Genomic DNA, 23,514 nt, shown 5'->3' on the forward strand with positions numbered 1-23,514 from the left:
CTGAGTGGCTTATATTTGTTTTTTTTGTCATTTGAAAAATAAAGATAATTGTGACAATGAAAATTGTGTATTTGCATGAAACTTTTGTAGTTAAAAAATGTCCAGGGCGTGCCGTGGTGGCGTAGGGCGACCCGTATTTGGAGGCCTTGAGTCCTCGACGCGGCCGTCGCAGGTTCGATTCCCGGACCCGATGACATTTGCCGCATGTCTTCCCCCCTCTCCTTCCCTGTTTCCTGTCAGCCTGCTGTCACATAAGGGACACTAGAGCCCACAAAATACCCCCTGGAGGGGTAAAAAAAAAAAAGTCAAAAAATGTCCGAACAAACTATTGGCCCCCGGGCATCTTCACTTGATCAAATCTGGCCCTCTTTGCAAAAAGTTTGGACACCCCTGCCTTAGGGGCTCCGTAAAAAAATCCTCCTTTATGTACCGTGGCACTCTAACTGGTAAAACGGAAGAGAAGAACTTTTTTTTTTTTTAACAGAGACTTGTTGGAGAAGACGACTCTACGGCCACATGAGCGAAGAATAAAGGTGTTCGAGGTGCCATTGCTATTTGTTATATTTCAGGTTATATGCGAAGCTGCGTTGCTACTCTGTTGAGTGCTAACAGCGTTGTTAGCCCGCCATTTCACTGAACCTAAGGCTTTCTACTGATAAAATACGGATCATTCATTTCTTCATATATTGAACCTCAATCTTTTCATTTTTTGCAACTCGGAGGAAAAAAGTGTTGTTGTTTTTTTTTTAACTAAAGAACCCCTTTTGTTTGAAGCTCTGTGTGTTTAAATCAATAATTCTTGAATATTGACTAAAAGTAAATAATTCCATCGGTAGATTTCTTTTTTCACTTTTAAGACGAAGGAACACATCTGGTTTTATATATTTTTTTTAACTTGTTTGGAGGAGGCCATGTTTTTCGCTGTGAAGCCCAAACCTGCTTCGGGCAAACTTCAGGGTTCCCTTCTTTTACGAAACCATTATATTCTAAAAGACTCGTTCGCGTCGCACCTTCACGAGTCAATTTGCGAGTTCCACGGTGATTACGCAGCGTATTCCCCTCGTTTACGTGCAGACCTGCCAGCAGGCACAACTCTCACATAGAACTTGATACATAAATGCACCCGTGTGGCCTCTGAAGTGCAGATAAAATGACACGACCGCCGCTTTGTCAGGTGGTGAGTATTCAAGCTCTCTTGAAAGGGGGGGACGAATTGCAACAGATACAAAGAAAAGACAAAAAGAAAAAAAGCTGCCAATCGATAAACTGTGAGGAACCAGCAGGACGGAGGACGGGAGCCGTGTTCGTGCAAAAAGACGTTTTATTTTCATCGAAACATGTTGCTGGCGTCGTACGTCCAAACTTGTGTTTGTTGCAACCGAAAAGCCTCCAAGAGCCACACAGTTGCGTGTCGACATCACCAAAGATCCTCGCAATCCTCTGCCAGAATAAAAGCCAGTCCTGGTAGCAGAGGTACTCTCATTTGCATCTTAAACACCACAGCATGAAAGGGGGGGGGGAAGAAAAAACAAACAAACACAGCGCGCTTTCCCCCTGCGAGATTGGACTTTGTACGCTTCCAAATCAATCTAAACTCCCTAATCAACTGATGTTAAGCCCAAGAAGAAAAACGAAGTCTACTTTCAGTGCAACATCTAAATAAAGTTTTTTCCCCCTCTTTTTCTTGTTTTTTTGTGTTAAATCAGCTTATTTTGCTGAGAGCAAATACTGACACCAACTCAAACACAATCCTTTAAAAAAATTTTTAAAAAGCCACAATGCAGTGGATTGCTCCCTCTTTTTTTCCCCCCCTCCATGCCCCTCTGATCTCTGCTTCAGAGCTGACGGCCAGACACCTGTTACTGCGGGAGAAGGAGCCAGGACCTCATATGCAATCTCTTGCTTTTCCAAAATTAAAGCAAAGCAAAACTAAAAACCCCAACAAAAAGTCAAACACAGAGCAAAACCTACAGAGCGGATCAATTCAAGCTGCAAGAACACGTAGCCTACCTTCACATGGACCATAATGCAAAAACAGGCAGAAATTCACAAAGGATCCAGCTGCTGCTTCTCTGAGCTCCCATCTGTTCGGCGCTTTTTCCCTCCGCTCCAAACCCTCATCTATCCCGCGTCGGGACGCAGCGAGCGACAGAGGCGGAAAGAAAGAGACTGAGAGACCACAAGTGTCACTTGAGCTGACTGCAGCTCGGCCCCCTCGCCCCCTCTTCGGCCCCCCACCTCCCAGCCTCTGTGTCTCTTTCTCTCTCCTTGCTCAGGGGCCATGAAGCACACAGACACACACACACATGCGTACAAAAAAAAAAAAAAAGAAGACGAAGACAAAAAAAAAGTGCACATACACACCTACTGTTCAGTCAGCCACAAAGATCCCCATGGCAACGCAGCATTTAGAAGCCCCGTGGCATTATTTATGCAACGTTGCATCACAAAAGGCCCTCCCACCGGCTGGTCCCTGCCAAAAAAAAAGAGCCCGCCGCTCCACAATCACTCCCCTGCCTCTCACACTAGCTCCTTCTCCCCTCTTTTCCTCTCTAACCAGACCATCTGCACACTCACACCACCAACCACCCTTCTTCCTTCCTCCACCTTCTCTGCATCCAACATCACTGGAAAACAAGAAGAGATTTTTTTTTTTTTTTTTGAGGAGAGGAGGGGGCAACCAAGAGGGGCTGAATATGCATGGGAGGCCCACACTCAGACTCATGCCGACACAGAAACATGCTGACACACACACACACACGCGTGCGCACGGCAGCGTAATACTCAAAACGCTCACGCATTTGCACTGCGTTCTGCCTGAGCGAAATTCTACAAGTGGAGAGGGGATGTGGGGCAGAAAAATAAAAGAAATAATACAGAAATATATCGCAGATTTGCTGCAGGAAGTTACGAGAAAAAGTTACATGTGCAAACAGAGATACAATTCAGACGGTACGTTGAAAGATAACGCTCGGGTACAGAAAACAGCCGTTCTTTCACAGTGCATTGTGAGAAGACGGAGCAACGACAGAACTGTCAGCAACGCTGGGGATCTTCAGAAAGTCAACACCAAACTGCTGTGCAACGGTGCGCTTAAATAACATTAGCATATGCTGGACCTCTGGAGCGCAATATTTATGTGCAGGTCGTTTGTTTAAATATGAATACAAACAATGGCTGGACGCAGAATTGTTCTACATGTTTCTATAAGAAGGTTGTGAAATTTGTAGAAATAAACTGTTTATTTCCATCGCTAACCCTTGTTATCTCATTAGACCAATGGCTTACCTATTAACGTACAATTTGTGAGCATTTATTTGTGGATAAAATACACATAATGATTGGCTTAACTCTGAATTCTGACTTTTAAGGCAAAAAAGGGTAACATTATTCTGGAATGAAATTATATTGTATCCTATATTACTCTTTTTCAGCTCAGCAGAAACAACAAACTGTTTGGTGATTAAAGCCATAACAATAATGGTTGGCCAGCCTATTTGTGCTAAAACGCAAAACTTTACAATTTAAAAAAAAAAAAACTGGCCGGTCCAAGTGGTCAATAATACAACACAAAAATTCAGAAGTATGGGCCAAATTTGGTTTAAATATGGCTTGGTTTAAGAAAAAGGTTGCGAGAGTTGCATGACTTAACAGTTTGTGCCTGTCGTATAATCTCTGTTTTCACAAGCACAACATGAAGAGAAAACCGTGCATTGCTGACAGAATTTGCACCGGAGCAGATCGAAAATCCCACTGGTTTTGTGAAACCCTCCCAACTAGAACAAACTCAACTCAAAATTCAGACGTCAGACGGACAGGTCACTGCAGCTTGATGGCTGACAGCTACTTGCTAACGGCAAAAATACTCCACGGGTTTCTTCGGTCCAAGCAGTTAAATGTCAGTGTTTAATCAAACCAACGGTTCCTGTGAAGCAGGTCACGAGTTCTTCCTGAGGAGCCGAGCTTTCAGATCCACAACTGCTGGTTTAGCACTCTGTTGTTCAGGATTATAGGCTAGAGTGACTAGACTCGAGTTATTCCTTATTAAAAGGCACATGACTGCTGGCAGCGAGTTTGCTATAAGGGAGCTGAAAGAGTGAGAATGTTTTAATGAAAGTAGCATAATCTGATGAGAGAAAGAATGAACATGCGAAAGTTTGACATGTGTACGGCAAGCAGCTATGTAGAAAAACACAGCAAAAATAATCAGTGTATTTGTTGGGAGCAGAATATCTAGAATATCAGACCATTTGCTACTTAACTATACTAAAAAAACAAACCTGAAGCTCCTATGTTTCCATTAAGAAAACACAGCATTTTCAGGGAAACTTTTCTCCTTTTTTTCATGTCAGAGACACTTGGCCTGAATCCGGAGAAACATATTCATAGAGATTAGAAAATCTTTCTGCACTGGTTGACATTAAACCAAGCTACACTGTCAAAGAGAGCTGGAATCTCTTTGAAGAACTTAGGATGCAAGTGAAGATAAAAAATAAAAAAACAAAAACCTAATGCCACTAATGTGATATTTCAGTGGGAAAGTCCAAAGAACTATGGACCAAGACAAAACGAAACACGGACCAACACAACCATCTTTAGCTCATGCCTGAATCTTAGCATATTGAACGTTCAGACTTAGTAAGAAAATCTGAATTTGATCCATTATTATTGTTTTTTAATAACACTTTTAAAGGCAACTGAGACAGCTTTACACCTGTTTAAAATGTACTGCACAAAAGCATTAGTGCAACAGAAAAAAAAATACGCTCAAATTTTCTTACTTTTTGAGCAAACTTTATTAAAATGTGCCTACAAACACACAAGCAGTAATGACAGTTCACAGGCAACAAAACGAGTAAACAAGAGTTCAAAGTCGGTGAGGTAAACGACACACACCGCAGAAGATAAGCAGTGCAATAAAGAAAGGAATTTATTTTAAAGAAAGTCATGGCAAAAAAATATGATGTGCTTCAACGGGCAGGAGGCGGGAAACACCCTGGATCGGGCCAATCACAGGGCAACGCAGAGGACAAACAGGACAAACGACTAAGTACTCACACATCATATATCAACCTAAGCAAAGAGACCAGTCGTGTTCTTTGACAGTGGGAGAAGTGGGAGTACCCAGAGATCCCCAGAGAACATGAAAACTCCACGCAGAAAGACTAATAAAAATAACAGCCAATATGACATTTAAATCAGAAGTACATGGAAAGCTTAGCAGACTTATCGCTGCCTCTACAAGTTTTAGGAAGTCACAAAACGAGCGATCAAATTTTCTGCCTCTGCCATTGATATTTGTGTTTCCAGCATACTAAAAAAAGTGCTTTGTTGGTAAAATTAGTTTTTGGTCAACGGATGAAAGGGAACGTGCAGGTAAAACTGAGTATTGTCAAACGTCAGCAGATTTATCATAAAAACCAGCATAAACGTCCATTTTCCTACCCAGATACATCCTGGCTCGAAATCAGACGCCATGGTGTCCCGGCGGGTCCAAACTGATGAAGCCAATTTCACTCCTTTTCTTTTCCTTTAGCTCACTGGTTTAATCTCTAGTTCTCCCTGTGACAATAAAACCACCCACCTGGTGCACTGGTGTGCACCTGGCACATGCAAAACTCAACTTGGCGGTCATTTCTTTATTCAAATTTGACTCGGCTCAGTTTACATAGCTTGTGATCTGCATCTGAATGACTTTCTGAACAGCGCTGCTGCTGCTGCATAATGGATTCGGCAGAACTGTGATTGAGTATGGCGACTGCAGTCGGTCCAGGAGAGCGAACGGCAGGAATGAGTGTCCAGGTGGGCAGACCAACGATGAGTAGATTTATTTCCTCTGTCTGCAGAATGTGGATAATAACTAAAAATTTTACATTTTCTTACAATGAATGTAAGGTGTGTAAATCTAGTCCTTCCCAAATCCCCCTAAAATAATTACTTGCAAAGAACTGTAATGTTAGGATCCACATTTTTCTTTTCTTTAATTTCGTCTCTGTAGTTTAATTTACAGCCATTAAATGTGTCACAACTAAATCTCCTAACTACTGACATGCGCTCTACTCAGTTTTCTGTACAAATCACTTTTTTTCTTTTTTTTTTACTACAAGTGAATTCCTTGAAAACTAAATAATGAATTTTTACAACAATCAGGTTTCTAGACGTACTTTAGCCATCAGTTACAATAACGGAGCAAAACCAAGTGGTTTCCTAAAGCGATTGGCATCTAAATATTCTGTTGTTATAACAGATAAAAACCTGCAAAATTGCTAACTGTTTAGCTTCATTCCCAGATTGGCCAAAAAAAATACAAATAAAAAAATTAATCAGTGACATCAGCACAATGTTTCTCTGACATGCAGAGTTTCTCTGGCCATTAGAAGGAAAGGACAGGAATTAACCTTGGCTCAACGAGAATCTGCTTTAATAAAGTCCTTGTCCAAAAATTGCATTACTAAAGATTGTTTCCACCACCAACTCCTACTGGAGACTGATGGAGGAAAGACAGACAGCCATGCTGCCCACCCCCACCACAAACATCATTATGGACATTACTGAGGAGAAACAAACAATTCTGGGACAGTGGCTCGGACTGTGTACGTGTCCTGTAGCTAAAGCCGTCTCCCTCGTCTCCCCAACGCAAAGTGGTCTAATTGGGCCCCGTGGTGTTCATATGGCATTTAGAGCCTTCAGATCGGTGGTCCTGTTTTCAAGGGAAAATGTCACAGTGGCTGTACAAGCTAAGACCGCTGCAGCCTGGAAAATTATTAGATACAGTGAGTCCATTTGGTAACATTGCTCTCCCCAAGGCAGAGAGAAAAGAAAAGCAAGTTTGAGAAGGTGAGGACAACAAAACAGCAAAGATGGAAACAAGACACTTCATTTATTGAATTTGTTGCTTTAGCTGCTCTGGAAAAGACTACAATTTCTTTCATCTTGATCAAGTAAATTTGTACAGAAGGACTTTCAGTTTGTCAGTCTATTAATGTGCTTGCCTCCAATGTTGTACTTCAAGTATAAAGAAGCAAGTTTGACTCAAAGCAGCTAAGACCTGGGGTTTTTTTTTCACGCATCCTCCTATAAAAACCTGAAAGATTTGTTACTTTTTCAACTTGGTGTCAACTCTGAGCTAATTGCTTGTTTAAGTGGCACTGGTTTTCAGGTGAAGGCATTTCTGGACCTGGCTTGCACCCGTGTTGCTTGAGGCACTTTGTGAGAAGTGAATTTGGGATAATTGGGTCGCTTTCAACTCCATGCGGTCCTTCAATACCAAAGAAAAAACAGTGTTTGCATTCTTGGCAGAGGACCGAACTTGGACTGAGCGAAAGGTGGACTCTGCCCCTCGTCATTGGTCCTGTTTTTAGTGCTTACTGAAGTCATAGAGAGAAGGGCACCTATACAAGCCATGAACTTCTCCATGCACTGGAGTGGTTAGCAGCAGAGTTTCAATCAGTCAAGAGGAGTTTGGAGCCATGGTTCACCAGAAAATCGCTGGTGAACAAGTCACCAGTCACCTGACCTGCAGGTTTCCGTTTCTTCCTCAAGTCTAGGAGATCTTTGAACTTAATGTCTTGGTGATGAGTGATGGTAGACTAGGAGGGAGGAACAAATGGATTAGGACCTTGCCTTTCAGGAGCTTTTGTCGAAGCAAAGCTCCTGAAAGAGCAGCTAAGCTGAAGCCACAAACAACCAGATGTTGACATTTAGCTGAGCCACAGTTTATTTATTGCCTCAATAACTAAACATTCTCTTAATTTAGTTAACTTAATCGTGATTTAATTGTATCGCTGAGACGCATTTAACCCTTATTTTCAATGTTTAATCTTATCTGAGTTCTCCTCAAATCCACTAAACGGGTCATTGCTGCCACTAACTGAACTTATCTGTTTACCGGCGTTTCCCTCCTAGATGGAGCCACGAAAAGAGCTACTGCTAGTACGACCTCTGGGTTTTTTACTGACTAATTTAATTCCAGAAAAACAACAGGCTTCTTTGCCTGTTGTCTTTAGCACGCAATGACATAATCAGCATCCACAGACAGACTTATGCTCCCGAAACTTCAAGCTTGGTTTCTCGTCTTTCGGACGTGTTAGCCATCTGCTCTGTCCTCTACAGAACACGGCCCACCACAAGAAAATAAGACACACTCACACACTCTGTCAAAGCTCAGTCGCCCAACTATTCCTTTACGCTGCCAAACGACGCATCAACAGGGAGAATAAATTGCCAAATGAAGGAGCCCCTTCACCCGCCATATTTCACTGCTCTCTCTCCAAGCGCTGCTGTCAGCTTTAAGCTAACGATAACTCACATGAACTCTTAGCCAGATGGATAAGACACCAGCACACAAACATTCTTTGCTTGAGGTAAGTGAGATTGCACCTTCGCTTGGCATTCACTTCCCTGGTCACTGTCTAATGTTTTAATGCTCTCTGCTCCTATGTACACTGTCACACTGCCAGCAGTTTTTAAATGAGTCTAATGTGTGTGTTTGGCTGATAGTTTTGATGCAGTTCCGCATTTGTTCGGCCAGATGTTTGGTCAGATATATTTATTAAAAACGGCGTCTCCTGTTGTGCTACGTGGAAAGAAAACTGCAACGTGTGTCGCTTTTGTCCTGCTGTTAGGAAAAGGGTCGAGTTTGACACGTTGTTCACAGCTGCATTGAAGAATGGAGGAGATGACACAACATTTTTACATCACTATATATATCTGGTATTACTTTAAATTCAAAACTACAACAAAATATTAATTTTAACCCATATGGCACAGCCCTACTTAAACTTAACAAGCAACTGCAATTAATCGCCATCAGTAACTGGACAAGATCGTTTCTGCCCCACTGACTTGTGACGAATTGCTTTAATCCAGCCATGTTGGAGGGTTTTACAGCGTGAACCAGTGACTGAACCTTTGGCTTTGACTAGGCCATTCCGAAACCGTTAGTTTGTTCTTTTTTAGCCATTTAAAGGTGGATTTGTCATAAAGCTTTAAAGCTTTCATATAACTCAAGTGCTCTTAAGCTGAAGGTCACAAAAAAATGGAGCAGCATTTACCTTCGAGACTTTCTTGTAAACAGTCAAATTTACAAGACATTTTACTGTTCTATTCAAGATTCTATTCAAGATTCTATTCAGCATCTGAATAGAACCTTCAGATGCTAAAGATTCTATTAAAGTGAATTATCAAATCTAAATATCTGGCAGTAATTAGGCCAGCAGGTCATGAAGTTGGATTCAGCTTAAAAATTTGATAAATTACTATTAATTCATGATTTAACAAGGGAATTAATTACTTTTTATTTTAAACAAATGAGACGGGGATTGTTTGAACAGTATTTTTCCCCTTAATACAAATGTTTACACATTTATAAATGTGTTTGACAATCAGAAACATTTAACGGAATTCAACTACTTTTAACATAGTGCATGAAAAGCAGACAAGTAACGTTACATTAGAAAAACTGAAATTAAAACTGGGCTGTCAAAGCGAAGAGCAGACTTAAAGGAGCAAGAGCAGTTCTTCTATTTGTCTGATGGCGCCCTGGTGTCCTTTGTCTGATTGGAAACGGCACACAATGCGAGACTTTTACAAATGCCGACATGTTGTAATAAATAAAAAACCGGGGATGGAAAGAACAATTCTTCCCCAAATCCCTCCTCTCCCCTGTCTTTCTTTATATATATTTTTTTCTGTGTGGCCCCCAGTGTTCGATGTAAAATTAAACAGACATTTGAATCACTCTCAGAATACTTTTTTATGAATATCTAACTTTGAAGAGAACTATATTTGGTAAGTTAATGAGAAAGGCGAAGATGCTAAACAAATCTTAATTAGCTCCCAATAAACAAATGAGTAGCGGAGCAGCGAGTGGGAGAAAAATACCATTTGGGAAGGCAGGGACGCTGAGCAAAAACTGAAATAAAGAGCCTAATGAATAGTCATGAGTCTTTATATGTAGCTAAAGTATACCCATTCAATATAGTTTGTGATAAATGCAAATTACAAATGGGTTTGGAGTTAAAGTTTGCACACAAAAAAAAGTACAAGTTCATAATCATGAATTTAATTTCTGGATGTGTGAGATTTTTTATTTGCAATCTGTGCCTCACCTTTGTAGGTGCTTGTAAAAACACAGGTCATGTTGGCAGCAAGCAGGAGACGAAGGTTAAAGCTGTAATTTAGTTTGTTTTCCTGGATAAACTGAACATGTACATGTTTTCTCAAACAGGATGAAAACAGGCTTTTAGTACATTGTTGCTGGGTAAATTTTATATTTTGTTTTTGTCTCTACATGATGACATATGTTTCAATAGAGAGGTTTTTAATCAAGACATTTTTAAAAAATATATCTTTTATCTTTTTAGAGCCAATTTTATTTATTTTAGTTAGTTTTTAATGCTGTGCAGTTGGTAATAACTGCACAGAAATCTTTTTTATGATTATAAATACCAAAAAGCGGTGAAAATGTTCCCTTTATGTGGTTTTGACAAACAGAATGTCACAATCCCATCACCTTTTTACTTTATTTTTATCTGACTTTCTGTGCTCTTGTATTTTGAGCAAATTCTTTTGTTTTTTATGTTTATCTCTTTATTTTTATGTATTCTTTTGATCAGTCTGCTTCTATGAGTTACTCGCCTGATTTCCTGCTTTGTTTTCATATCTCTGTCTCATAGATCGACTTCCCTCAGTTTCTCTATCCCATTTTGGTGCCGAGTTCTGCCCTGAATTTAGTTTTTAGGTTATTCTTTGATTAATTCTCAGATGTGATTAATGCACTTTGTATCGCCTTGTTGCTGAAAATGTGCTATATAAATAACATTACCTTTACCTTTACCTTAGTGTAAGTATCTCAGAGTTTGAAATATGATCCAGTGCTGTCCAGTCTCGTTGTGAAGTAGCCCGTTAGCTTAGCGCAGAAAGGACAATCTAAATCAGATACCAACTTTTCCGGTGTTAGCTACCATTCTCACAGTGCCTATAAATAGTTTATATTATGTCTTTGACTCACTTTCAAGTATCCAAAATGCTGTCATACAAAAATACTTAAATGCGGGAGAGGCCAGCAGGTGTCAGCTAGCATGACAAGTCCTTTTTAGTCAAATCTGTCAGCGCTAAAGGCAAACCTTTCACCTTTTTTCTTTAAATAAGCTCAGTTTAATTGAGTGACTGCCAAAGTGAAATCTACTCTAGTTTTCGACGCTACTTCTCCTTTATGTGATTCCATAACAATGCTCTGTTTTTTGTTGCTAATTTAGTTAGCATTGGGTACATTTCTCACTAAGCTAGCCAACTAACAGTTTGAAGACGGCAGCCGTTACTCCACAGACCCGAAAGGGAAAAGAACATTTTTTGCATTGATTTCAAAACAACATATGCTACAAAAGCATAACGTGACTAAATGCAAACATTTGTTAGATATCTAAAGCGCTGAGAAACTTTGCCTACATCTTGTTAAAATTGGTATGAAATGCATTATATCCCATATGGGCATCAGACTTGAGATTTCTGGCTTGTCAGCTCCTCTCCACTAGATTAAACAGTTACATCTACCTTGCACCAAACTATTGTTTACCAGCAACATGTGCTAAAACACCCAGCTATTGACCTCCTTAGTCTAAAGTTGTCCCACCCGTCCACTTCCTAATCTGAAAATGACATCGGTTTCCCAGCTGTTTCTTACCAATTATAGAAGAACTTACTGTGGGTGGTTTGCGACGTAATTCTGCTCTGGCTGCATTACATGATATCAGTGTGACACAGCTATTATCAATATTTTGTAGTACCAGGACTACAAAATGCAATGTACTTTTTTTTTCTGATGAAACAGCCCAGAGTATGCCAGCCCTAAAGCAGCACACTAACCTACCCTTTCTGCGCCGAGCTCCAATTGATTCCTGCGTTGTGTGGATATATTCATCTTAATTTTTTTAACAACAACAAGAAAAAAGTAATAAAATACACTCAAAGGCTGACCCTGGCCTGAGGGCTCCCATTGTTTTGTGCTACATCTTCGAGACACCGGCAGACACCGGCAGACACCGGCGCTGCCGAAGGGAGAAGAGTGGAAGCAAATACACACAAAAATCCTTTTCAGGAGAACAAGAGCACTTCAGTAGAATTTGGTAACCAAGAGTTCCTGAAGTATTTCGAATAACGTAAAAGAAAGAGATCTATAAAGACTCACAAAATTGTTTTTTTTTTCTATTTCTCCAAATAGATTTTGTCTGTGGATTTCTTCTACAAACAAATCCGAGATTGCTAACAGTGATGCTCTTTATGCTCACCTGATTGTATATGGACAGTACTTGATGAAAGCGTTCACACACCCTGAACTGCTTTTACATTTTATCACTTCAAAACCAGAGACTCCGATGTATTTTATCGGCTTTTTACGGCGACAAAATATCTGTCTTATTGACACAAAATGCCAATAAAACTGATATTTTATGTCATTTTTAGTGGTTCACAGATATAGAGTGCGAGGAAACTGATACATTAGGGTAGGAAAAAATATAAAGTTTGATTGCTTTGATCAATATTGAAATCCCAATCATTTTGAATAATAACTCCTGTAGTTAGTTTACAGAAACAGTAAAATCCTTTCAACATAAAACTGAAATGTCATTCAATTGTAGGATATTAACAATAAATACAACAAGCAATCTTTATAATCTTTAAAATAAATTCAATTTGAGAGAAATTATAAAATATGTAAAAAATATCAGGAAGCCAGATGAATTACAGAGCATACAACACCATACCTTTTAAAATAAAACATGAATAGAAAATATATATATTTTTTTATAATTTAAGTTAAACATTTAAAAAGTGCTGAATGTTTTATTAAATATTATGTATACCTTATGTCAATAAAACAAATTAGCTAAAATTTCCGCTGGGCGACTCCGCGATCCAACACATGCTTTTAGATATTGGCAAAAATTTATTCCATAAAATTCAGTCGCTAGTTTGTTCATAGATAAATTAGCGACACGCTTGAGTTCAGCCTTCAACAGGAGGGAGAGCGCACATCCCTCAGTAGACACTACAAAATAAGAGTCTGCTTTGCAAAGGAGAAATCCAGAAAATTGCTTTAAAAAAGTCATTTGTTTTTCACAATGGCACTCTTTAACATTGTTTAGGTTCATTTACATAAAATACATATAAGACCATATAGTTAATTTGGTCTTATATGTGAATGATTATATGAGAGTCATTTCTTTTATTCTCTCAAATAAAAAAAATTAAACGCATAGTCAGAATCTGCTAAGCAGATGTCATCTTCTTGGTAAATAATCCTGGCCTGCTGATTGGATAAAGCCGTTTTGCATGCTATAATATTCACATTTCTACAAGGTCAAATCCCACCAAGCTATGAGGCAAAAGTAGCAATTCGGCGGCCGGTTGCATTTTCCCCAGTGTCTGTCGCTTAGTGGGTCAGAGAATGAGTCTGATTTGTCAAATGGAAGAAAGCTCGCTCAGACTCCACACTGAGCCCGCTCCGCTATCAGACTCAGTGACAGCGGAGATGATGAACGACGAGAAGACAAAAGCTGACAGATGTGATGAAGACAATGTTGAATGGCTAATCAATCTCATGTGGGCAGGAGGAAACGGAGAGAAGAAATAAAAAACAAAAAAAGAAGAGAGCAGCAGGGATCTCCTAGTGTGAGTCAGCACAGGAACGAGAGGCTGATTGGCAACATTTGGAGGCATGTGTGTGTCTGCAGACCACATATCTGTGACTCCGATTGTAATTTAGGCTTCCTTTTTTCTCGTGATTTTGGGTTCTTATTGTCTTTGTGAGCCAAAATGAATGGTGTATTTTATTTTATGCCTGTTTTCTTTAGTGGACTGATAAAAAAAAAAAATACCTCACCCCAAAAACAAACACTGGCATCAACTCAAAATGAAGAAACAATCATTTAAAGCAGTGACAACGATGTAATCACAGCGGACTCTCCTTTTATTCACACGTTCCGATCAGAAAGCCGTTATCGTGCCCTAGATCATCCGTGAGAGAGTCTGCGTGTCTACATGACCTGCTTATGTGTGTGTGTGTGTGTGTGTGCGTGTGTGTGTGTGTGTGTGCTTATATGTTTAAATCTACATGACCTACTTAGGCTGGAAACGGACCTCAAGAGCAATGTACTAACCACACGTCGATACATGAGGAATCCATTACATTTGCTCCTCTTCAGACTATCACTTGCTATCTTTATCTTCTGGATATCCTCTCGGTCCAGCTCTGGTGTCATTAGGAAGGAAGACTGCGCTCGTATAGAAAGCCCGGAGCCATGTTGTTTGTCACTATTAAAACCTGGCACTTGCATTACCACGACTGCAACCTGACGGCCTTCTCTATAGCCGGTGATTCAGATGGATGGTGTTAAAAGAAGCCGTTGGACCACAGGCTAAATAAAGGCTGCCACACTGCAAAAACACAAAGTATTACCAAGTGATTTTGGTCTAGTTTCTAGTACAAATGTCTTAGTAAAATTGAAATAAGACAAAGTTAATTTACCATAACTCTTCAGTGAGATATTGGAGCTTGTTTTAAGTCAATAATTCCTTTATTTTGGTGAATAAGTATTAGTTCAACTGGCACCTATAGCATGGGGAAAAAAATTATCGCTGGAAGTGAAATTATCTGCCGATGGAACTACTACTTTTTAATCAATATTAAGGAATTATTGACAAAATGACCTCTTATATCTTGCTGTAAAGTTACCTTTGAGTTGGTTTTGTCTTATTTCAAGTTTACTAAGATATTTGGACTAGAAATTAGACCAGAAATGAAGATTTTGTGTTTTTACAGTGCAAAGTCTGACTAAAAATATCTTCAGTCTCTCGTTATGCTTGCAGTGCCTGTGAAAAATATTCCCAACCCTCGAACTTTATCACTTCGCAATATTTGGTCCTAATAATTTCATGCGTTCGACCAACACAAAGTTGTGCACAGCAGTAAAAATGCAAGTGGTTTACGGCATGCTTCACAAAGCAAAAATATCCAAAAGGTTATTCAAGTCTTTTTTTAATTATTATTTTTGCATTTTTTTAAAACTTTATAGTTGGTGTTCAGGTATTGATCGTCCAATCTTTCAATAACACATAATTATCAAGTGATATTTTCAAATTTCCTGTCAATTTTAAACATTTTTCTACTCAAAAACACGACGGGCCACTGGATGAATAACTGCCCTGGTTTTCTCGGCGGAAACCTTGGTAACATCATCCGAAACACATCAAAGTTTGTGGTCGCAGCATGACAAAATGTCCAAGAGGTATGAACACTCCTGCAAAACACACTGTGCATGTTGTGTGTTTTTTAAAAAAACAAAAAAATCCAGACTTGTGATTTTACGACCCAACATTGGCTGCGACATGAGGACAATTCAGCCAATCGGGTCCAGCAGTCGCTTCCAAAACATCAGCAGCAAATGTTGCATCTAAGCACATAATGGGATCTCACACCAACATCACTCCTAATCTGTTTTGATGTTACTGTATGCTGATTAGTGTTCATCCCACCGCAGAGTAAGCTGCTTTTTAAAGTAGTTTAAAATGCAGCAGTGTTGTAGCTCCTGAGGGCGACAATGTTGGCCCATCTGTCCCAACATTTTAGTCCAGATTAAAAATAAATAAATAAAAAATACGCAGACAAACTGCTGAATGGATTAAGATGAACTTTGGTACCCAAAGTGTTCGAAGCGTAACGTTTCGCCGCTAATATTTACGTCGGATTTGGACATGTCAAAATTCCCCATCTGTCCCAACACTTTTCAATTTGTGCTTCAGCAAAAATATCTCCGTCCCGCTCAGGACATGCGCCGCGGGACGCCAGCACACATCACTTAATCACCTGCGAGAGAAATGAGACGTAATCATCAATGAGGGTATGTCATCAAGACGTAATTAAACAACAACAAAAAATCGCAGCGGTGTCACGTTTGGGGTCTGGCTTACAATACCGGCTTACTGCCAGAGATGCTGAATCAAACCAATTGGGATGCGGTGATCAGGATTTTACTGGCTAGTACCTATTATAGTTTAATTCGTAGGTATGCTGTGGAAAATGTTAGTGATTTTATATATTTCTCAGGATTACGACTAATGAAATCTAACAGAAAATTAAGGAATGATAAGATTGTTCAAATGTATGCATGAAATATAGCCCCAATCACAGATAAAAATATCACAAAGTGTTTTACAGCACTAGAATAAAATGCATTATGAATTGTTAATAATAAAAAAAAAAACCCACAGACATTCAAAAATAAAAACATAAAAATCACTGAAAGAATACACTTTGATCTAGTTTCTAGTACATCTACCTTTTACTTGAAATAAGACAAAACTAACTCACAAGTAACTTTTCAGCAAGATATTAGAGCTTGGTCTAAGTCAATAATTTCTCAATATTAATAAGAAAATACTAGATTCACTGGCACTTTATTTCACTGTTAACTAGAACTTTTTCATCAATCTTAAGGAATCATTGACCTAAAACAAGCTCCTATATGTTGTTGAAAAGTTGGATTTGTTTTATTTCAAGTGTACTAAAATATTTGCACTGGAAACTGCACCAACAATAATTGTAGGATTTGTGTTTTTGCAGTGTAAGAGGTGTAGGTTTAATGTTGTAAGGCTAAAAACGCAACAAAAAAAAGCAAGAGAAAGAAACTCCAGAGTAACACAAGATCTTTCTTAAAGGCCTGTTTACTAAGATGCATTTTGAGCTGCTTTTTAAAAAACGGTTCTGAGGCTCAGGGAGAGAAAGCACCGGAGTCTGTAGGGCCACAGCAGCAATCCTTTGTTTCCTTTAATGAATCCTGGAATTAATTGGCAGTCAGAGAAGCTGTAAAAGTAGCAGGGTGAGATAACTCTGTTAAAAGTCTTAGTCCGAAGTCCAGCACAAGCATTTTGAAACCGTCTGGAACCGGTCCGCGCAAGTTACGTCAAGACAGGAGGAAAACGAGTTGCAGTAGACCAGACACAACAAAATGAATCCATGAATATCAGTGCCCAGTCCAGTCCAACTCAGAGTGCGACACAATGGAACTACAATTTAGCATCTTATTGCTAAGATGCTAAGAGCGAAACAGAGAGCTGACATGAAAATCAAGAGAAAAAAAAAACATCACCACTATTCCCGACCAACAGAAACCCGGATTTTAGGAACAATCTTGTCCAGAGCACAGATGAGAACTTCACTTGTTGGACCGGGTTACCACTGATTCATCCATCAATTCATCCATCAATTCATCCACCAATCCAGCCTCAGTAGCTCTGTGTTGCTTCAGGTCATATTTTGGTGAGTGCTACTCGGGAAGCTTTGGCTTGTAGTCAGGATGCCATTGTACTCTTTGATTTTAAAAATACACGGTGTTGTCATAAACTGGACATAATCAAAGCAAGATTTGCAAAAAGATTCTGCATACCAGAGGAGGTAGATATGGAAAATGCTCTTCCTGTTGCAAAATGAGCATTCTACTGCTCAGCATGGTGAAAATACAGGATTGGGGCAAGCTGCCATTTCATACCCTGGGCATTTCTACTTCCAGTTTGTGCCCATGAACAAACCGCTTCATGCTGGTGTATTTTAACCGCTTCTGGACATATGTTAGATATTTCCAGTCATCTGGAATTAGATATGAATGCACTCTATCAAATCTGACCACTATGACAGTCTCATTGTTACCCATTACCAAAAGATTCACCAAAGAAGGTATTTCATGTAGTTCTTTTTTTTACACACTGAAAATTATTTGTTGCGGTTCATTTATTGTAGCTAATTGAAAACCTGGAGTGAAAACAGCATTACCTGTTTAGGTGACACTTTCCAGAAACAAGAAAAAACAGTGCTCCTATATCTTTAAGAGCCCCAATTTAAATTCAGTACAGGTCACAACCAAGCATACCTTCCACACTCTGGCTGAAAAACAAGAGTGGAGAACGTTCAGCTACATCTAAGCACCGTGATTAATATTCTAATCCTCGTAATTTTAAAATGAACATCAAAAAGCTTCAGACCTCTAATTCCTAGCCGTACCCACGTTGAAAAATAAAGCGAAGGTGACTTAGTCTCGTCTCTGTGTTGCCTCATCACATCCAACAAAGCTGCTCAGATTTGATAAAATGTGGGGAAACGATGCTTTCCGTCACATGAGGCGAGAAATCGCCGCACACGGCTGTGGCTCGAGGCCCGCTACATCGAGATGTAGTGACATATTTGTGACACGCTGGCTTAGTGGGACGCTCCATCATAGGTGTTTACTGTTTACTGTCACCTTGTTTCTCTCTGAAAGGGCTGTGGGACGTATCCGCCGTGCTTTCTGGTGTTCATCTTTCATTAAGTTTGACAACCTCCTGTGTATTTTGCACAAACACACACGTAGTCAGAGGTGCTTGAACACACAGACGCACACACAAAAAAAGAAAAGACTTCTAACCTGTTCCTTGACGGAGGCGAGGATGGCGGAGGTGGTTTCAGACTCGGAGCCGTCTCCGTTGGAGGCATTGAGGACGGGGCTCAACATGGCGGCGGCGCTGGCACTGTCAGACGCCACCTCAGGCACTGGCATTCCTCCTGGAAAGAAAGAACGCGTCCAGGTGTTATGAAAGGCACTCTCCAGTGTGACGGCGTTCAGACAAGGTCATTTCCATGCAAAAACTTTGACTCGTTTCAGTGTTTTTAGAAAGTGGGCGTAGTTTGTGAGACCAGTTTTAGCCTTCATGACATGCTTGCTCATTGTGTCACGTGGTTACTGTCTTGTAAGTGAACGATGGAGGGTGGCAGCAATTATACAGCATGTTATTTAGAGGAACAATGTGGCGAAATAGATACAGGGCTTAGTCTTAGTGTTTGTGATGGTAGGACTTTCTCATTGTGACACGTAACCAAAATTGTAAACAAATTGTATTAGAATGACTTTAATTGTTGCATCATTGCATTGCTGAAGGAAAAGACAAATCAAAAGTGCTTCTACATCAACACTTTCATTGAGGATCTCAGGATCATCTTTGCCCATTCTTTGTTACTAAACAACTAAAGCTCAATCAGACTGGAAGGGGGGCAACCGTGAACAGCAGCTTTCAAGGTTTTCCATAGATTCTCCAGTAGATTTAGCTCTAGACTTTGACTCTCCCATTCTAACACATAAATATGCTTCGTTCTGTGCCAATTCCTTTCAACCTTAGTAGAACATTTAGGGTAATTGTACCGTATGTTAAGTATTTTACAGCCTCCACTGGCTTTCAATTAACATTTTCCTGTCAACTCTGACCATTTCCGTAAACTCCAAATGCTAACAAAAAGCATGATGCTGCCACCACCATGCTTTTGATACCGGGACAGTGCATTGAAGTTGTTGGTTTTCTGTCTCACATTTGCCTGTGGTCCAGAACTTAGTATTTTGGTTCTTCACATCTTTGACATATTCCTTATGCGAACTACAAACAATGTTTCTTACTATTATTTTTTCTCTTCATGCCAGCCAGAATGGTAGATTATAGAACAAATAGTCGAGCTTTTGACAAATTCTTTCAATAAAGTTACCATTCTGGGCAGCTTCTATTAATCCTTTCCTTGTTTGGTCCGTCAGTTTAGAGCGACTGATAATTTCTTGGCAATTTCCATTCCAGTTTTCTGATTGTTTTTTTTTTGTTAAAAGCCATTTATCTATATCACATAAACAATGAGGCTTAGGCAGCTCAGTTTCCGGAAAAACAAGATGCAACGTGGTTACTTTCAGGAGCAGCAGAGGGACTTAGATTCACACACACACGCCCACGCACAACCCCCCAACAAAAAAACAGAAACACACATAAAAACAAAAATCTCTTAGCCATGTGTCATCCCGTATTTGACCAAACGTAGGAGGACACGAGCTCCACATGTGCCTTGTAATCCTGAAGCGGCGTAGAGCTGGTGGAACAGCCGCATCAACCAGCTTTACACACTGATATTTATATATATATACTGCTCAAAAAAATAAAGGGAACACTTTAAGTGTGAAACACCTGTTTAAGTGTTCCCTTTATTTTTTTGAGCAGTATATATATATATATATATATATATATATAAAGGCTCGCCATGAGGAATCTGCACATACACGCATGAAAACCGGCTGTTGGCATGAGGCAACGCCGGCCGTCTGCCGAGGTGAGGAAAGTGGGGCGTGTGAGCAGAGCAGAAGGATGAGAGCGGAAAGAGGAAGGGAGTGACTGAGAAACGGAGAGGGGAGACCAGGGAGAAGGAAGGGAGGTGACGGAGGAGAGGTGAGGACAACTAGTAAGTAAGTAAAGTTTATTTATAAAGCGCTTTTCACAAACATAAAATCACAAAGCGCTGTACAATAGACCATACAAAATATAACTACGACTCTTGCTTCGTGCAAGCCGACAATCTCTACCTGACCTGGCTTTTCACTCGTCTTCCTTCCATTTTGGAGAGTGCTGCTCCTCCTCCTCCTCCTTCTCTTCCTCTTCTCCTGAAGAAGATCTCTGTTTCCTTTGGCCAATCTCTGTTTCTGAACTTAAATTTTTCATCACTTACTTACACGTTGTCCTTTTCCCTTCCCTTTTAACGTTGCTTTTCTGCTCCTAAACTTGCTGCCCTCGCTCTCCCTCTTTGCCGACCGACTTCTCTTCACTTGACCCGTTTCACTGTCCCCTCCCCCCCCCCTTCTCCTGGCATCTTTCTGCTACGCTGCGCCCAAGCTCTTCCATCACCCCACCTCCGTTCTGTACGTGTAGTCATAAACATCACCCAGAGAGTTTAAGGTTGGGCGCGCAATACATTTTCTGAATGGACAATGACAGTCAGATAACTTTTTTTTTGAAGTATCTGAAAGACACAGAATGAATTATTTGGAGAGGAAGCCCCATTACCTCAGCCAACACAAGAACGTGAAGCTGAAAGGATGTACGTGTTCAGCGCCAGCCTGCAAACCTGACTCGGTTAAGTAAGTTCTTTCAGGAGGAAACTGTTGTGAGAATCCTCTGGAAGGATCCTTCAAACATTTAACTCAAGTCAGACGGTTTTAAAGGCGCCAGCATTGGATGCGAAGTAAATGTCGTTCACAAAACAACATGAAAATAAATGTCTAAAGAAATGTTCTTTCTGACATTTCACAAATAGAAGTAATGTCGGGTGTTTCAACTGACCTAAATAGGAGCATTTATTTTGATCTAATACTGGTGGTAATGTATGTTTTCCACTCCTCAGCTCTCTTTCTTAACAGCTAAAAACCCCTCAGTCTTTCTATTTGCTATTTTTGTGAATACTAAGTCATCAATCTTATTTCTCTGTCTTTATTACCATCTAAAACATTTGCTTTGTCAAGTTTGAATGGATTTAAGAATCCACATAAAACTGGGACACAATACTTTGTAAAGTTGGTGCTGTAAGCTGAGAGGTAAGTACCATATATGTAATTCCAGCTAAACAGTGACCCCAGTGGTCAAATAGTCACTACAGATTACCAAAGATCTGACTTTAAAAAAAAAAAAAAATTCTTCTGCAAAACAAATCGGTTGATTTGCTTAGCTTAACCTGCAAAAATTGCAAAAAATATATGTGATACTTCAACAGGACTAGAAGCCATAGAGTTTAAAATGGAGAATTTTTTTTTACATCACATGAGATGTTATCAGCTAAGAAGCTTCATCAAAATAAATACATAATCCTCAAAGCAAAATCTCTGAGGGTAAATGATGGAAAATACCACAACTGTAAAAACAACAATATACAGAACAAACATGCTTACATTTACAGACTCGTTATTTAACAATATCCTTTTCTCTTCTCAAAGCCCCTTTTTTCATAAGCGGCACATTAGAAAGCCTTAACTTTTTTTAAAACAGGGTCAATGTGCAATCTTTAAAAGGCTTTAAAAGCCTGGAAATAGATTTTTATTGTATTTCAAGAATGGGGGAATTTGGAAAAAAAAGAAACAAAAATAAGAGCACTAAAAAAATTTTTATTGCCTGTCCCGCTGTCTAAAACATAAAACTGTTAAAGATGTGCTGGTCCAACAGAATATTTTTGCATAGAATTACATCAGAAGAGTTTATTTGCTATTTGGATACAGCTATACTGTCAGATTTTCCATTTGTTCGCCAAATGAGTTTCATATTTTACGCATAGGGATTCTAGGAATCACAAGTGTCACTTGTATGTCAGCACCTGATTGTTGTTTTGTTCACTTTAAGTATAGCTAAAACATTTTTATGTACACACAAACATTTTTATACCAATCGTCCCAAGAAATTTCAATATTCGAGTTTTAAGATGTGTGTCGCCGTACTGAGAGGTCATCTAAAAAAAAACCCACATCAACCTGTTACAGGTTGTAACTTAACTTTTTGAGATTGGTGAAGGCATCACTCTCAAATGTAGCCAGATTCTCTGATAACAACAGAAGCTGGTACAAAAGGAGGAAGACCCAAAGTCAGAGGAAGCTAGAAAAAAAAAAAAGCAGTTTAATAGGAAGCCATATTTTCTAGAGAGCCCTGATGAAGGGTCATCCATTGACTTTTTCTGCACTTGGAAATGGTTGCAACCATTTGGAAACTTCAGAGTTACAGTAAAGGTATACAATAACTTGGTAACAAACGTGACGGCTGATGTTTACAACCAGTAGCCCGCCTAATTTCTACAAATGTCTCACAGTTGCGCCTGTAGACATTTTCTGACTTTAAAGCTTCTAGGCATTGACCTCGAAGCCCCCGCCAGACAACTGACCAGCCATGTTTGATCAACAGCGCGAATCCTCGCACGTGGAAGGCCGATAAAACTCCAAAAACCTCGCCATGTGTGAATTTTCTTCCAACAGCACTTCAGCTTTTGGAACCACGCACTTAAAAAATTTCATTTGACAGAACGCTCAAGCTCGAACTCGAGCAGAAAGCCGGATAAGAGCAGAGAAAGATGCCCGGGGGACCGGCCCGCCTATAGAAGGAATCGCGAAAGAAGCTTGGGGTTTGGATGGTTCAGAAAGGGAAGCTGGCCAAATATAGGTCAGCTCAGCAGACCGTGTCCAAGCTCTCATCTCACAACTGACCGGTACAAAGCAGCTTTCCCCAATAACCGCCATCAGAACTAGGCTACAGAGACCCGCGGGCCGGCCGGCCGCAGACAGGACTTTGAATATGGATTAGGCCTAAAGGCTTTATTTTACTCATGTATAATCTTGTATTTCTTTGGAGTGTATATGTGGTGTTTAGGTCCACATTTCAAAGCAATAATCTCCAATATTGCTTTTCTTGTACCGTCTGTACAGCCGGCCATGATACGACTGACATGTCTGACATCGGGAATATTGAGGTTAAACTTTTGACCCCATAAGCCCGTCTGTCAGGTTTGAGACAGACACCGTGTGGTGAAGACAAAAATCCTCTCAGAGCAAACCAGATGTGTATTGTAAGAATCATTTTATGCCATCTCACTGTGATTTATAATCACACGCATAACTGTGCTTGCCTCTTCCTCTGTGGATGCTTTGCAGT

General features: G+C 39.9%; 1 protein-coding gene across 9 annotated transcripts in view; it reads right to left on the bottom strand.

Annotated features, from left to right (window-relative positions):
* Window positions 1–23,514, bottom strand: part of ctnnd2b (catenin (cadherin-associated protein), delta 2b) — a 169,037-nt gene that overhangs the window by 115,907 nt on the left and 29,616 nt on the right. For 6 of the 9 annotated variants that reach the window (XM_028020776.1, XM_028020777.1, XM_028020775.1 and 3 more), the window contains exon 2: window positions 18,456–18,592. In XM_028020776.1, coding sequence (XP_027876577.1) covers window positions 18,456–18,587 — 132 coding nt within the window. In that variant the 5' untranslated portion in view covers window positions 18,588–18,592. Of the gene's footprint in view, window positions 1–2,010; window positions 2,207–18,455; window positions 18,593–21,737; window positions 21,743–23,514 lie in introns of those variants that run through there. The other 3 variants (XM_028020772.1, XM_028020774.1, XM_028020778.1) reach the window with 3 other exon arrangements.

Source organism: Xiphophorus couchianus, chromosome 6 (assembly GCF_001444195.1).
Source record: "Xiphophorus couchianus chromosome 6, X_couchianus-1.0, whole genome shotgun sequence".
NCBI lineage: Eukaryota > Metazoa > Chordata > Actinopteri > Cyprinodontiformes > Poeciliidae > Xiphophorus > Xiphophorus couchianus.